Source organism: Wyeomyia smithii, chromosome 3 (genome assembly GCF_029784165.1).
Source record: "Wyeomyia smithii strain HCP4-BCI-WySm-NY-G18 chromosome 3, ASM2978416v1, whole genome shotgun sequence".
In the NCBI taxonomy this organism is placed as follows: Eukaryota; Metazoa; Arthropoda; class Insecta; order Diptera; family Culicidae; genus Wyeomyia; species Wyeomyia smithii.
In genome coordinates this window covers 211,277,113-211,293,834 of record NC_073696.1, presented here as the reverse complement: position 1 = coordinate 211,293,834, position 16,722 = coordinate 211,277,113, and the positions used below count along the sequence as shown (strand labels likewise).

The 16,722-nt window shown below is 36.1% G+C and overlaps 2 protein-coding genes across 3 annotated transcripts in view; one reads left to right on the top strand and one right to left on the bottom strand.

Moving 5' to 3' along the window:
• The first annotated feature begins 10,791 nt into the window (after positions 1-10,791).
• On the top strand, positions 10,792-12,099 carry LOC129732706 (zinc finger protein 845-like). Its single transcript, XM_055693832.1, has 2 exons — positions 10,792-11,052; positions 11,110-12,099. Exons 1-2 carry the CDS (start codon positions 10,933-10,935, stop codon positions 12,064-12,066), a joined length of 1,077 nt encoding a protein of 358 aa, XP_055549807.1. The 5' UTR covers positions 10,792-10,932; the 3' UTR covers positions 12,067-12,099.
• Positions 12,100-12,234: 135 nt separating this feature from the next.
• Positions 12,235-16,722, bottom strand: part of LOC129732702 (RAC serine/threonine-protein kinase) — a 70,689-nt gene continuing 66,201 nt past the window's right edge. For both annotated transcript variants that reach the window (XM_055693827.1, XM_055693828.1), the window contains 3 exons: positions 16,539-16,690; positions 15,196-15,814; positions 12,235-15,137 (listed from right to left, as the gene is read on the bottom strand). In XM_055693827.1, coding sequence (XP_055549802.1) covers positions 15,057-15,137; positions 15,196-15,814; positions 16,539-16,690 — 852 coding nt within the window. In that variant the 3' untranslated portion in view covers positions 12,235-15,056. The remainder of the gene's footprint in view (positions 15,138-15,195; positions 15,815-16,538; positions 16,691-16,722) is intronic.

The following is a 16,722-nucleotide window of genomic DNA, read 5'->3' as shown; positions in this document are numbered from 1 at the left end:
AAAATCACCATGTTATGTGGTTCACTTTCCGTAATTATTATAAGAGAAAAAATATATTCCTTGTGCATTGTTTGGTTAGCTTTCACTACTCAGTGAGTGCATAGTAGATCACAAACAATATTTTGTGACCTAGCGTTAAATAGATCATTTTAGGAACTGATAGGTGTCACGGATCCTGCTGACATTGATGTTGCTTTTACTTGCGTTATCTGACATAACGCAAGTAAAAGCAACATCAATGTCAGCAGGTTCCGAGCTTTCTGTCAAAATTTCATTCATGAATTGAGTTCAGAAACGTCTCGTAAAATGATCTTCTGTAGTGATCATTTATCTTCGCCTACATATTGGTTATGTAAAGTAGTTACTAAAACGTAATAAATTATGATGCGGAAATATGAATATCAAATTGATTAATCAAAAAGCTTGCCTATTTTAGTTTTCTGCTATTTTTTGCCACTATTTCATTAAAAAAATACATTTAGACATCATTGAAAACAAAAAAGGGTAGTGACGGACCCCCCTCTAAATTTTGGCATGTGTCAAGTGTTGCAGTTATCGAACGGCATTCGATAACTGCAATGTAAACATGATGCAGTTAGCGAACGACGACTGTATTGGCATTTTATTTATAGCCGCAGTGTATTTGCCTTTTCAATGAACTGGTGAGCGAAAAAATTATTTCAAGGGAGATTTGCAAAAACTCACAAGAAATAAATCTAAATTTTTAATCATCGGTGATTTTAATGCGAAACATCGATCTTGGAATAATGCTCAAAGCAATTCCAATGGAAAAATATTGTTTAATGATTGCTCGGCTGGATTTTATTCAGTTTTATTTCCAAATGGTCCTACATGTTATTCTTCTATTAGGAATCCATCTACAATTGATTTGGTACTAACAAATCAAAGCCATTCATGCAGTGATTTATTAACTCATGCTGACTTTGATTCTGATCATCTTCCCATAACATTTTCTATTTCCCATGAAACTATTTTAAATCCCACTAGATCTGTGTTAAATTATCACAAGACTAATTGGGATAGATATCGTTCTACGATCGAGGAAAATTTGAATGATGATATTATTTTACAAAATAGTGCTGACATTGACAGAGCATTAGAAAATTTTAGCAGCTTAATACTCAATGCCCGGAATTTATCAGTTCCTAAGGCAAGAGTGAAATTTAATGCACCAATTATTGACAGTGAACTTCAACTTCTTATACGTTTGAAGAACATACGGAGACGTCAATACCAAAGATCTCGTGATCCTGCTTTGAAAATTATTTTTCAAGAATTACAAAAGGAAATTAAACATAGATTCACTCTCTTGCGAAATGAGAATTTCATGAGAGAAGTTGAACAACTTAAACCTTATTCAAAGCCTTTCTGGAAGCGTTCGAAGGTTCTTAAGAAACCCTCGAAGCCCATTCCAGTCCTTAAAGATGGTGATTGCATTTTTCTAACGAATGAACAAAAATCTCAAAAACTTGCTCAGCAGTTTAAGAGTGTTCATAACTCCAATTTGAACGTAGTAAGTCCTATTGAAAATGAAGTAAACCAAAAGTATGTTCAGATCACCACCCAAGAATTTCTTTCCGAAGAGGTATTGGAGACAAACTTGAATGAGGTGCGAACTATTCTCAAAAAATTCAAAAACATGAAAGCACCAGGAGATGATGGGATTTTCTATATCCTCATCAAAAGACTTCCCGAAAACTCTTTAAATTTCTTGGTAAAAATTTTTAACAGATGCTTTGCACTAGCACATTTTCCTACGAAATGGAAAAATGCCAAAGTCACTCCAATTTTAAAACCCGAAAAGAATCCAGCTGAGGCATCGAGTTATCGACCAATTAGTTTACTTTCCTCTATTAGCAAACTTTTTGAAAGAATAATTCTCAATAAAATGATAACACATATTAATTAGAACTCAATTTTTGCAAATGAGCAGTTTGGTTTTCGCCATGGGCATTCCACTACTCATCAGTTACTTAAAGTAACAAATATGATTCGAACTAATAAATCTGAAGGCTATTCGACTGGAGCTGCTCTTCTAGACATAGAAAAGGCATTCGACAGTGTTTGGCATAAAGGTTTAATAGCTAAAATGTCAAATTTCAGTTTTCCGCTTTACCTTACAAAAATGATACAAAGTTATTTAACTGACCGCACTCTCCAGGTTAACTATCTAAATGGTAAATCTAATAGATTGCCTGTTGGAGCTGGTGTGCCTCAGGGGAGTATCTTGGGCCCAATCTTATATAGCATTTTTACTTCTGATCTTCCTGATTTACCACCAGGTTGTGAGAAATCTCTGTTTTGTGACGATACAAGCATTTCCGCAAAAGGAAAAAGCCTTCGTGTTATATGCAGTCGGCTACAAAAAAGTTTAGATATATTTTCTTCATACTTGCAGAAATGGAAGATTTCCCCTAATGCCTCTAAAACACAGTTAATTATTTTTCCTCATAAGCCAAGAGTTTCATTTCTCAAACCCACCCATAACCACGTTATCAAGATGAACGGTGTGGTCTTAAATTGGTCTGATCAAGTTAAATACTTAGGGCTAATTTATGATAAGAATCTTACTTTCAAGGAGCACATTGAAAATATCCAGTCAAAGTGCAATAAGTACATCAAATGTTTATATCCTCTTATCAACAGGAATTCTAGACTTTGTCTCAAGAATAAACTGTTAATTTACAAACAAATTTTTAGGCCAGCAATGTTATATGCAGTTCCCATCTGGACAAGTTGTTGTGCAACCAGGAAGAAGACACTTCAAAGGATTCAGAATAAACTTTTGAAAATGATTTTGAAGCGTCCTCCCTGGTTTAGCACGAACGAGCTACATAGGCTCACTAATGTAGAAACATTAGAAAATATGTCAAGCAAAATTATCAACAAATTCCGCCAAAAATCGTTGCAATCCTCAATTGCAACGATTAGCTCACTTTATAGTCAGTAAGATAGTTTTAAGTTTATTTTAAGTTTCGTTTTATTCCCTTTATTCCTTTTTTTTTCTTGACAAGTAGGTTTAATAATTTTCCTACAATTACATTATCTTAACTGCGAAAGCTAATAACATTCAATAATATTAAAAAGCGTACAAATATATATAATAGTGTTGAAATGTCACCATTTGTGGCAGAACATACAATACTAATTCTGAATAGATATTTTAGTACATAAATAAATCATTACAAACTCCCCCCCCCCCCCTATAAAATAAAAAAAAAAGACGTTCGATACCCTATATCAGTTTTTTTTTGTCATCTAAAAGAGTTGCATTTTCTGAGCAAATCGTGATTTTCAAACATTTTCTATCATTGTTGTTCAATTTTTAAATCACGAATTAAAACTGCTCGAAATCGCTATAATGACAGCCCATATACCAACCCATATACCAGTCATTGTAGCGATTTCTATTTTTCATGTAAAAATCGAAGGACAACGATATAAAGTTTAGAAAAATCACGTTTTGCTCAGAAAATTACACTCTTTCACCTGATATATAAAAATCAGAAATTCTTAAGTAGCTAAGCAACCCAATTCATCCAGCAAAATAAATTTTGCTGTTTATACAGTAAAGCGAAATTTCATTCAACCGTCAGCACCTTACTGTAACTTCAGCAAACTTGAATTCAGCTACTGAATAATCAGCAATGTAATTTTGCTGTACATTCAGCAAAGCAAAGTATATTCTGCTGGTTAATCAGTTAGAGTAAAGGAACCATGTTGGCCTCAATCGCCATCATTTACCCACCCACAGCCACAGCATCATAACCAAATTACTGTTGAACTATACATGTGTATTTATCATATTTACTTTTACGTTTAAACTAGCTCAAGAGTAATTTAGTTATGGTTCCGTACCGACTATCAGTAACTTAGCTGTGATCCCGTATGAGCTTCGCAGTAGTTTGGCGGATTTTACTAATGACAGCTTGATGTGAAAATCTTTGACACATCGATTTGCTCGCTGATTTCCAGCAAACATTCATTTACTGTTTTGTGTTCAGCAAATTGTTTTGCTGTATTTTCGTGAATCATTGAATCGACTACTGGTTTTCAGTAAATTAATTAATACTGGTTTGAAGTAGAAATAAAATTGCTGAATGAAATTCAGCAAATTTTGGAACTGAATTACAGCAAAATTTTGGAAAGAATGCTGTTAACCAGCAAACTAGCGGTTTGCTGATATGCTTTCAGCAAAGTATTTTGCTGAACCATGAAAAGACTTTTTGGTGTGAATGAAGAACCAAAATTGCTTTGAAATTGGTAGTTGCAATCAATGTTCCAAATCAATTCTTTAGGTCGTATCAAATGAGGGTTTACTCTGCTCTTCCTGTATAAATCGTAGGCGAGGAATCACGTAAACTCTAACGATACAGCTCATTTGAACTACTTCTGGATGTGAGATTATTATCAATCGCCGTTTAAAAATTATAATACGGCATAATTTTTAGGTTGTTGATTAGGGAAAAATAAAAACTAATGTATAAAAATAAAATAACAACATGATCACATGCTTTTTATTTAAATAAATTTCTTACTGCGCGTCTTAGTAGATTTGTTCCATTGAATATTGAAAATAGGCAACCTTTTATTAATTCTGTTGCAAAAAAGTAGTAGAGCTTAATGGAAACCTTGTCTAGTTTCAATATTGTACTTATCATGTGTCAAACAATTAAATTAACTGTACAATTTATTTATTCATATGTATTATTCCACAACAAATTATTCCATAACATATTTCTAAGCTCCTTAACGCATATGGATAACATTGAACTTTTACATAAGAGTGCTTTTCAACGTTCACTCAACCCAGCTTTCCACGAGGGGTAATGGCCGAGGGAATGCCTTTTCCTATCCCTCGCTGTACATTTGACAGAGTATAACATCGAAGATACGAAAACGTCAAACCTGATACGAAAACGTCAAACCTGATACGAAAACGTCAAACCTGATACAAAAACGTTAATGTCGGTCGGATTATTTCCATTATTTTGCTGTTCCGGGATTATTTTCATTATTTTGCTGTTCCGGCCTTGCGCTTCTTAAGTAGACACAGTGGATCTGGTATTATCCAAAAAAGTGATGTAATCTAAGTAAAAAACTCTTGCAAACACAAGCAAGAAAACAGAAAAGAGCAAAAACATCAGATGTGACGTTTCTATGTTGTACTCGATGTTATAAGTCATAGCACATTCCCTCGGTAATGGTGGACAGTGCACGCAGCCCTTCTTGACGTTTTCTGTAGGTCAGAGAATTTTCAATCGCAGTAACGAAGAGAAAATATCACAACATCGTAACGTAGCGTAGCAACTTTAACAAACAATAAGCGTTTTGTTATTTTAATTTCGTCGTGCGCATGCGCGGATCATAATAAACAAAACTGTTTATTAAAGTTGCTATGCTACGTTGTAAAATTTTCATGTTTTCACTCCGTTACTGCGATTGAAAATTCTCTGACCTACAGAAAACGTCAAAATGGGCTACGTGCACTGTCCGCCATTACCGCTCGTGGAAAGGATTAACAAACAGTCAACGAGCGAAACACCGCTGCATCGAGCTTTCCAATCATGCGTCTATTGGTGCACTTAACACGTTGTATGAATACAAACTGTGTACTTGTTCTACGAATTATGTCTTTCAGCGTAAATATTTGATAAACAGCACGGAGCAGCTAGAAAAGTTTTATAATTCGGTTTGCTTAGGACCTGCTTTAGTGAAAGCAAGAGTAAATTATGAAAATAAACGCCTTGTTCGAAATGGGCGTGTATAATTTTCGCTGGTGGGAACCGTGGGAACTGACTAGTGGACTAGCATCACTGTCTCCAAGCCATGTTTCTTTTTTTAGCATTGGGCGATACGACGGAGAGTATCGATACTTCAGTATCGATACCCGAAGAACCGAAAGTATCGAGATACTCAAAATATCGGTCAAAAAGTATCGATACCAGAAGTATCGATACTATAGCTGAGATCATTTTTTGAATTTTTGATAAATACATTTACTCAGGGTGGCCACTTTACCGGAAAAACGGGTAAAGCGGGAAAAAGCCGGGAATTTTAAATCACCGGGAAAAAAATACGGGAAAACCGGGAAATTAGGCTTCACGCCGGGAAAATCATCCTCCTTCATGTCTGCCGCTTTATTTGTACAACAGTTTCTGAGGAAATGTCAACATGAGACCCTGTTTTTTTATGTTTACCTAACTGGCATGATTCTGCCGGATAGGGGAAAGCTGGTTGTTGGTTTCAGTTAAAGTCGACAGCGGCTTCGCAGCAAGATCTGCGTCAAATGAAATCAGGCTTGATCAGGTGGATAAATTTACTGTTCCGTAACATATATTGTCAGATTTTAAAGAAGTCAAAAAGTTATCAGCGTCGCGGGAGGCGTATTGAAACTTCTTGTGAATAGTGTTCGACATCGCATCGGGGAGAATCCGGTCAAAAGTCAAATAGGACCGGAAACTTCGAGTCTCGATTTTATTTCGAACCGGACCGGAACGGAGCTACCCGGTTTGTACTTCCCGATTTTTGGTATGATTTTAACCACAAGCAGCAAAAAGCAGCAAAAAAAAATTTTTTCATTCTGTGTTGGACCTTTTGACTACTTGATTTTGTTGGGGAAAGACGCCACCTTGAAGAGCTATTTGTAACACACTTAGTTTCTTTTACCGAACTCAGCAATCTTTTTAACGAGTTCTCAACAGCTGAGCCATCAGCAATCTGTTCAGCAATTTATTTGCTTGACGAGTGCTCGGTAATTTTTCATTCTCGCTGAAACGTCAAACATAGAAGATAGCTCAGTAAAAAATTATGAAGCGTTCATCAAAAATTGCTGCATGATTCGGTATTTACAAAGCTGACTATTCGTCACGAATTACCGAGCGTTCTGTAAATTTACAAAGCTGACGATTCGTCACAAATTACCGAGCATTCTGTAAACGTAAAGTTTTTTCATGGTTACGAGAGAAATATGAACCATTTTGAAAGTTGCTATTGCAACTGTTTAATAATTTTAGAAAGGAATTTCGGATTGTTTAGATCGATTATACTGGTGTTCCCAGCACATTCGAGTAAAAACTTGATACGTTTAATGTTATGATGAATACAGGCTTTTTGTTGCAGGCTTCTAGTAAACTGCTCTCCTGTGGAGGAAAAATTTCCATATGCTGACTGAATAGATCGTGTACCTCCACGTCGTTTTCTTGTAGATTTGAAAGTAAGATATCCCTTTTTTGAAAATCACACGCGAAACACTTAAAAACTCAGCTTCGGAACTCTGAATATTTGAAAATGGCGAACATTCGATGTTTCGTTTTGACAGATGCAGAAAAATTGCCGAACAGTATAGTAAAAAACAACAAGAGTTCAGTTAAACAATTGAAGAGTTTTCAGCAACACCTAGGAAGATGCTGACAGATCGTCAAATATTTACTGAACTTTATGAAAGTGCAGAACATACTTTAGTTTACAGAAAAGGTCAGTAATGTTTTCTGCTGAACTCGTCAAGTGCCTTTTGCATAACGGTAATTCGGTAAAAACTTCAACCGTCATGAGTTATTTTTGAGAAAATTACAAAATGATCAGTATTTTTTCAAATTTACTGAACATGACCGTAATAAAAATTACTGAACAATTAAAACGAGAATAAGTGTGTAAAGATTTCTCAGATTTTTCCTATATCAAAAACAAACAGTAGCTAATTTTTTTTTTCAAATTGTTTATTCAGAGTGTCAGTTGAATTTATTTTACGGACCATGACAAAATTTCTTATACATTACATTGACCCCAGCTCGAAAATTTTAAAGTCCCAGGATCAAAGTTTTCCGAAAAAAAAAAATTATTTTGAAATAACAGATATCAACGTTTCATGCATTTTGCAAAATGCATCTAGACAGTTTCATGTGCATTTTTTTCATTGGTCACTCTGAGGCTCTTCTTCCCAAAGTCCGCTTGAAGTTTTGCCTGAGAACATTTTTCTAGAAGACAAAAACTCTATGCCCCAACTCTTGAATTTATCCCACGCATTTCATTGGCATCCTGATACAGAAGCACTGCAAGCTCGAGAGAAGGTTGACAGAGAAAGATGCAGAAGGAAGCAAAAAAGCGCGAGAAGGCAAAGATTGTCAACGATTGGAGATAAAGAGGGCGAAAATTGTGCAGCAGATCATGAAGGTACTTGCTCAAGTCGACAAATAGCTAAACACGATGAAGGAGGAATGTTTTTCATAGTTTTGTATCACTATTTTTGCAAGGCACAAATAAGCATGTGAAAATTGATTTTTTTCTTGTATGTTTTAAAATTAAAACACCGGGAAATTTCACTAAATATCATCGGGAAAACCGGGAAATTGAAAATTGATATTGAGTGGTTCGCGGATTCAGTGATTCGCGAAAATACAGCAAAACTATTTGCTGAACAGAAAACAGTAAATGAATGGTTGCTGGAATCCAGCAAAAGAATTGATATGTCAAAAAATTTACGTCAAGCTGTCATTGGTAAAACGTGCCAAATCGCTGTGCAGCTGGTACGGGATCATCGCTAAGCTCCTGATAGTGAATATGGGACCATAGCTAAGTCCTTGTTGGGCTAGATGAACTTAAAAGTTGAAATGATAATCATACATCTCTAGTTCAACAGTAATTTGCCTATGATCCGATGGGCGGATGGAATCTGGTGCTTGACGAAAACATGGTTCCCTTGAATTAACTGGTTAACCAGCAAATTGATTTATGCTTTGCTGAATGAACAGCAAATTGTCATAGCTGACAACCAGCAAGTTGTATTTTGTTTTACCGAACATGCAGTAAACGACCTGTCACTTTTATGCAATTGAGCATTACTGAATAACTAGCAAATTTCATTTTGCTGAACAGATTGCTGGAAGCACAGCACACCAAAAATCAGCAAAATTTTGGTGGTTTCCAGCAATGAAAATTTGATGTGCCGACTATTTGTTTTTAAGTTTAGTAAAGCGGGCAATGTATGTAGTTTCGCGGGAATGCGAAGATGAACGGGAATAGAAGGTGTGACTAGAATTAGAAAAATTTTTCCCTCGTCGAAGAGTTACCCTTACCCAGTAGTTTAATTGGCCAAAACACCTTGCCGGAGACAACGGAGATTGCGGGTTCGTGTCCCGTCTGGACGAGGGAAATTTTTTTCTAATTCTAGTCACACCTTCTATTCCCATTCATCTTCGCATTCCCGCGAAACTACATACATTGCACGCTTTACTAAACTTAAAATGTAAGTCAATATCACAAAAAATGAAATTAGTTCGTAAAGCGACTTTTTGTTGTTTTTCTGGTATCTATCCGCATTCTCTAGAGCAGCATGAATCAAATGACTTCACAAACAAATACATACAGGTAATGGAGAAATTCTGAGCCTCGGCAAACAAATGAATTAAACAACTTATATCTCCAAGATTTGTATTCACTGGCCCAATGGACTGTGAAGCTCCCGTCTTATTTGTATAAATTATTGAAACACTTCCATATTAATTGATGAGGAAGTTGATGACATAAAAAAGTTAGATATGTCAGCTAAAATAAGATAGTGAAGTCTACCGCTGAATTTTTCTAACTAATAAATATTGCAATTTTTTTTTCCTCTTGTACTCTAACTTGTGTCGACGGAAAGCATGAGTTAGTTTCCGCTTGCAAATATTCGATCTGAATAGTGTAACCAGAAAACTTATATTTGTTTTTAAAATACAGTCAAATTTCGCTCGTTGGACTATGTTAGTTGGGCTACGTTTTAGTTGGGCTCCCGCTCGTTGGGTTATAGCCCAACTAAATCGAAGCCAAACATCATTTCTGATAACGTTGAATTTCGTTTGAGGGGTTTGTGGATGCATTTTAACGCAGAAAGTAGAATTAATTGAAATAAAAACAAATGAAGCTGAGTATAAATGTAAACAAACAATATTTTAATCAATTGTCAGAGAAACAATATAAGTTATGTGCCCTAATAATGCAACGTAGAGCTATGCCTATTTTTGAAAGTACTTGAGAAAACGTTATTATTGAGCACTCCTTTTTGGCTTTAAATGTGTGGCTTAAGTAAAACAAATTTCGAATTTGGCCCTATGCTGCGTTTGGCTCAGATTTTGACAGTTCGTTTGGCTCACAACATTCTCTCTATCTATTTCTCCATCTAAAGCCTGTAGTACACTCTTTGTCTAATGGTCAAATTTTTGACGTTCTGACATAATGGTCAAATTTATTTGACATCATGGTTGTTGTTTGCCCGTGTTTGCCTCATGTTAAAATTGGAGAGTGACAAATAATTATCTTCGACCAAATTTTTATCTGTCAAAAAGTGCCAAATATTTGACGTTTGGTCAAAGAGTGTAATACAGGCTTAAGTTTTGCTAGTGCAAATAGACTTGTGCGATACTTATACTGACAGTGGCAGCTTTTTAGTGGTTCCAGCTCGTATCAACTAGCTGGCATCTCCATCCGATTTGCTTTGCTTTATCGCAGCCAACATCGCAGCGGTTCTACGATGTGTGGGCTCCACTGACGCTGACAGACAGCATAACATAGCGTATCAAAAGTGGCGGTGATCTCGTGTACACATTGAGATGTTAGCCCTTGTAACATGTCAGCTAGCTGGTCCGTATGCATAAAAGAATATCGATACAAATATCGCGGTTTTCAGTATCGATACGGTCGTGTATCGGACGCTTGTGTATCGATCCAAAAAATCGAAATATCGTCTCAAAAGTATCGATATTTCCGATACCGATACAATATCGCCCATTGCTATCTTTTTTGTTTCCTTTCATTCAATAGTCCGTAAAACGTCTGTGTGTAAAATAACTGATTTTGTTTTTGCTCGACCAGTACCCGAAACTGTTTTTTTGTGTAATTCAAAATCAATACAAACAATATTGAGCATTACAGAAAATGTCCTGCCGTGTGTGTTTAGATGAGGGTAAGACCTTCTTGTCGTTACAAACGGAGGTAGAATTCGAAGGCAAATATCTAACTTGTATGGAGATGTATTGCAGCATTACAGGAATTGAGGTATCTACTATATTTAATTATAAAAACTAAGTTGATTTATAGCGCTCAATGTTCTAGGACGTCAATGAAAATAATATTTCAACAAAGGTTTGCCTTTATTGCTTTACGGAGTTGAATAAATGCTTCAAATTTCAAAAGAAAGCGATACAGTCTTTCTACAACTTACTGTCCAGGCGCGATGTTCATACACCTGATCCAGCTAAATTGGACGAAGATGTAATTGATAACGTTGATATGAATATAGAAAAAAATATTCCTCAACAGTTAGTGAGAAAAACCGAAATTGAAATTGTAGATAATGAATCAAGACTCAACATGAATGAGACTTCCAACGTTTACGACGAAGAATTTCTTGAAGCTGAATTTGTTAATTATGACACAGTCACAAGAGATACCGAGAGCCAAGAAACGGAAATTACTCATGCTAAAAACACTGAGCAGCATAAATGTACGATATGCTGTAAATTACTACCTTCTCAGGCGGAACTGGATACTCATTTTGTTGCTGACCACAGTGAATATGTTAGCGGGCATTTTGTGTGCTCGGTTTGCAACAAACGCTTTGGATCTAAGAAAACTATTCGTCAACATTGCCGAATTCATCAGGATCACGATTCGCGACGATTTCGGTGCAGTTACTGTTCTAAGGCATTCAACTACAGTCATCATTTGAAAATTCACGAAACTACCCACACCATGGAGAAACCGTTTTCCTGTGTTTCCTGCGATAAACGGTTCGCCTGCAAGGATAGACTTAAAAACCATGAAGTACAGCACACGGATATTTTTAGGCACCGCTGTGAATCATGCTCCTGTTCGTTCCGCAGTAAAAAAACGCTTAAAATGCACACTATTCTGAAGCACGACGCCGCTGTCGAGAAATTTGATCCTATCCGATGCAACAAATGCAATAAAAAATTATATTCTCAATCTGCTGCCAGTGTACACTTAAAGGGACCCTGCGGTAACAGTTGTTTAAAAAAAAGAAATCGAAATATATTAGATGAACAGTGACAGTTTTGAAATAAAATTACTAACAATTTTTAATTCTACTGATTTTTGATACAGCTAATTCGGTTTGGTGTTGTTGACAGGGGCATGTCCATCGGTTATGTAATAAAAATATTGACTTATTTACACCGACTTCCTTTGGACTGTGTTATCAAAGTTAAAAGAGTTCCATAGTTTAAAGCATTTTATTATGTCTACCACTATGCTTACATACCATTACTTCTTGTTTTGCTTCCACGTTCGAATCATTACTCTAAGATTGGATGCCTAAGAATTGCGGGTATACGCAATTTTTCCTATACAGTAGTTTTTAGTCACATACTGACTTTATGGTAAGCTTATTCTTTTAGTATTTTATTGAAAGTTTACACAATGTAAATTTCTCCCATGCCAGACGTTCTTGGTAATGTCAGTTCATGATGTTATTTTTTTCATATATTTCTTATCTAAGGCAGTGATAATCAGATTTTGTTTGTAATTAAATATTATGTTTTCTCGTTCACTTATACTCACAATCTAGGCGGTTGTGAAGCAAAGATCCTTATGAAGAAATTACCAGAATTGTGCACAATTTTTTATAGTTTGCGTTTGATTGTAGGCCAGACCGGATGTTTTGGAAAAAATGGCACGACTTGGACAAACAGATATCGGGTTGCTCTATTTGGTTGTTTTTACCATCATACTACCAAACGGCAAAAAAGACCATATAAAATCATGGCTTCGATCAAATGCGCTGTTGTTTTGCTTATCAGAAGGGCAACTAAAATTGTTGACATGCATGACTTAAATCAACCAGAGAGTATGCAAACAAACACTTGAGAAATTAGAATGATCAAACTAAAACTAGATTTCGATTTTTATATCCCAAAACGTTGTATTCTTCGAGGTAAAGGCTTTATAATTTGAAAAGGATTGTATAAACAAGTACTCGTTGCTTATAGACTTCAGTTTTAAAATTTGCATATTGTTTTTGTTTGGCCGTCGTTTTTCTTATATTTCATGCTTCGTTTCACGAACAATCTCTCTACTAATTGAGCAGAATTGTTTTCATATGAGTTTTTTTTAATATCAATTTACTTAGCAAAAGAAGGTTATCATGTTCCAGGAGTTACATAAAACAGCATTCAATCCGAAGGAAGTACGAGATGAAGAGGTTTTTTATTCACAATACGAAATTAGAATTCAAAGCGGATTTGAAAAAGTTCAGGCAACCTTAATAAAACAGAAGATGTCTTAGCTAACGCTGTTTGTCATTGTAGTGGCGTACTAAACCGTAGAGATTCCTAAGCGACATTCTGGAGACTTCTCAAACACGTCAATTGACCTCTTGCCATTCGACCTAGTCTTAGCTTTTAATTTACTATTTAATTGTGCCAGGTATTCTTTGTTGTTGTAAAATTCAGGCACTATCGCTAATTAATGAATAATTGTCTGTGTTACAAATTCGCCTTATTAATTAGTTGTTCTGATTTAACCGCATCAATAGCCAAACATTTACGCAAAACAATAAAATGTGTTCTATTCCTGAGCACCACAACTCAAGAGGAAAAGAAACTTTGCTAGTGTTCCACAAGCAATTTGAAGAAAAAGATATGTTGAAAGCAACAGAAGTGTATCCAGTTATGAATGATATTTGAGTCCGAGATGCAACTAACACATATCTGACACTGTCCGTGAATGTTTCGTAAAGTGCATTCAACCTTTCAGGCTCCGAACTTTCAATTACGGTCGAAGATTTACCAGTCGAGCTTTTCAATTAATATCAGAACATTTTCAATCATGAATGTTGGTTTATCTCAAAGGTTTGCATAAAGTAAAATTATACCAATCGTTGTTAGTTTTACTGCATGACAAACAATTGGCTGTTAGATTTTTTCTGTACTTTTTGACTAATCTGTGTTTACCGCAAGCTTTTTATTGGTGGCATGGGAATCGTTTTTTTATTTTTGAAATCCACTGTACTGTTTATTCAATAATAGCAGTAATAAACACCAATAATAGTATAATAATAGACATCTTAATTATGCTTAAAATTAACTAAAATGCAATTCTTAATTACGACTGTATAATGTATGACAAAACTTTTTGCTTCCGTTATCGTTTCTTTTCGTCTCTTAGATTGGTTTCATGTAATTATCACAGTTCGATCCGTCTCATTATAGTTGTATTTTAGTGTTCGTTATATATTAAATACGGTAGCATGTTTAGTTTTTTTTTTTTAAGGAAGAGCCATTTCATTTGCAGAGGATCTTTTTATAAGTCAGTGTGTGTCACGATAGTTTAAAGTTTTACTTTTGAATTAGCTAACATAATTCACTTCCTGGGATGTGGGATGAGAAATTGTATGGAATATGTTGGTTATATGTTGACTGTACAACCTGAGCGACCTGCGTCTCTTGTTGTACACGTGGGCTATTGTGAATGTTGATCCTTGATCGACTATTCATCATTTTGTGTTTGCGTCATATTTGTTCGATTGGCATTATCTGAATTAATCCGGTCTATAACTGAAGGGCGTCTTGTCGATACCCGAAATAGGTCCTTGAGTACTGTGCTCCTGCGGACGGTCATCCGGTCATCGGATTGGGGTTGAATTCTAGCTCTAAGTTAGCCTCCGGGGCCTCATTTCTGCTATTCGTTGATTTGATCCGATGCATTAAGGAGAACCGCTTTGTCTATAATCTTATATCCATTTCATAATTTGTCGAGTGGGAAATCGATATACTGTTATAGTCAACGCGGTAGTTGAATGCTCAAGTTTCCCTTACTTTTCAACTTAGATATCTTCTCGGAACTGCAAATGCTACTACTATATATTGAAAAGGCCTATCTGGCGGTGACGGTCCCAAACGCTTTATAGCGGCTTCGAACAAAAAAGAGCAGTGACATTTCAAGCCGTTAAGTGAACTATACAAGGCTGGTAGCTTTCAGATGCCTCACAATAGTTGCCGTTGCTGTGGCAGTTTTCAATTCGGGTTGTTCCGTGAATTTCTTCACTGCATTGATACGAAGCTGGTAGCATTGCTAATAAACGAAGGTGTATTCAATGTTGATGCCATATCTTGATAGCTGAACTGTAATTTAAAAAAATCATTTCGTTAACCAATCACATAATTAAACTAATAGTCTAACCTGTGAAAAGTGTGGTTCTTCTTGAATTGCTCCTAGCGGTCCAGTATTATCAGGTGGAGTCAGTTCTACACTTTCACCGGTAAACTCGGAATCAAAGTAGCGCGTATCTGTGTCGGATGTGACCTGAGGTTTGAACGGAGGAGGTATACGTTTCTGTACTAAATCGGTCCAATTGATGCTGGAGAAAAATGGATGCAGCATTATCTCTTTTGCGTCCGTAGGCCCACCACCCAAACGATCCTTGGGTTGCTTCATCAACAGTCCACTGAGCAAATCTCTAGCATAAGCACTTATGTTTCTGGGAAATTTGACCTCCTCCATCAATATCAACGTAAACAAGATGTCATGATCGCGATTGTAAAACGGTAACCGGCCACACATCATTTCGTACATTACTACACCCGTACCCCACCAATCGACGGCTAGCCCGTAATCATTGTCTTCAAGCACTTCCGGTGCCAAATACTCCGGTGTTCCGCAGAATGTTTTAGTAGTTCGGCCGTACGTTATCTGTTCCTTACAAAGGCCGAAGTCGGCAATTTTGATGTGTCCATCTTTGTCCAGCAAAAGATTTTCCAGCTTTAGGTCTCTATAGACAATCTCGTGCGAGTGTAGATATCTGGTTAAAAAAAACGTGAATTATTGTTTGGTTGATTTTGATTTTCAAAAAAAAAAAAACTTCTGAGTAACTAATTCAAGTGAGAAAGAACATTGTTTGAGTTCACAACTCTGCTTTTCAAGAATGAAGGGGTAATTTTGCCAAGTAACAAACTTACAAAAAATTATTTTATTAATCGTCGTAACCGAAGCATTACAACTTTGAGCTGCATGCACGGCATGAACTAAAAACAATTTCCAAATGACCGCGAATCAGTTTTTCACCGTTTGCTTTTAAGTTTTGGTTACCAATTATTAAATACTGCAATGCATATAAGAACCAGGCTAATTTTTAGTGATATTGATCTTCGACATTGAAGTCGCCTGAAGTCGAAAACATCATACGTCATAAAGCACACAACGATGACAATAGACGTGGACAAACACAACCATCGCCGCAATCGCTAATAACAACGGCGGTCAAGATCACTCAACTGAAGTGTTTGCACTCCTATTCATACACAGAACCACGCAAGGTAGTGGGATTTCCGGTGACGAGTTTGTTGACATTTTATTTTTAATTTACAATCAAAATTATCAACATAGCGTTTTGGGTCAACCATTATATGCTCCGTAAGGTTTATTTTCAATCTGTCCTAAGCAATAACTAGCTGTTTGTTTTTAGTTTCACTTCAACAAAAAAAAGTTACTTACACTGATCGTTTGAGCAAACATTCGATACTTACCCCAGAGCTGATATGATTTCGGCACCATAGAACCGCGTTCGATCTTCGGAGAAAACACGCTCACGGCTGAGATGGAAGAACAATTCCCCACCGTTAACGTACTGCATCACAAAGCACAGCCGATCAACGGTTTGAAATGAATATTTTAACGACTGAAAGAAGATGGAGATAAACTTAGTAATAC

Coding starts and splice junctions, on each gene's coding strand:
- LOC129732706 (XM_055693832.1), top strand. CDS start 10,933: ATGTCCTGCCGTGTGTGTTTAGATGAGGGTAAGACCTTCTTGTCGTTA. Junction 11,053..11,109: donor GCAGCATTACAGGAATTGAG/GTATCTACTATA, acceptor TCAATGTTCTAG/GACGTCAATGAAAATAATAT.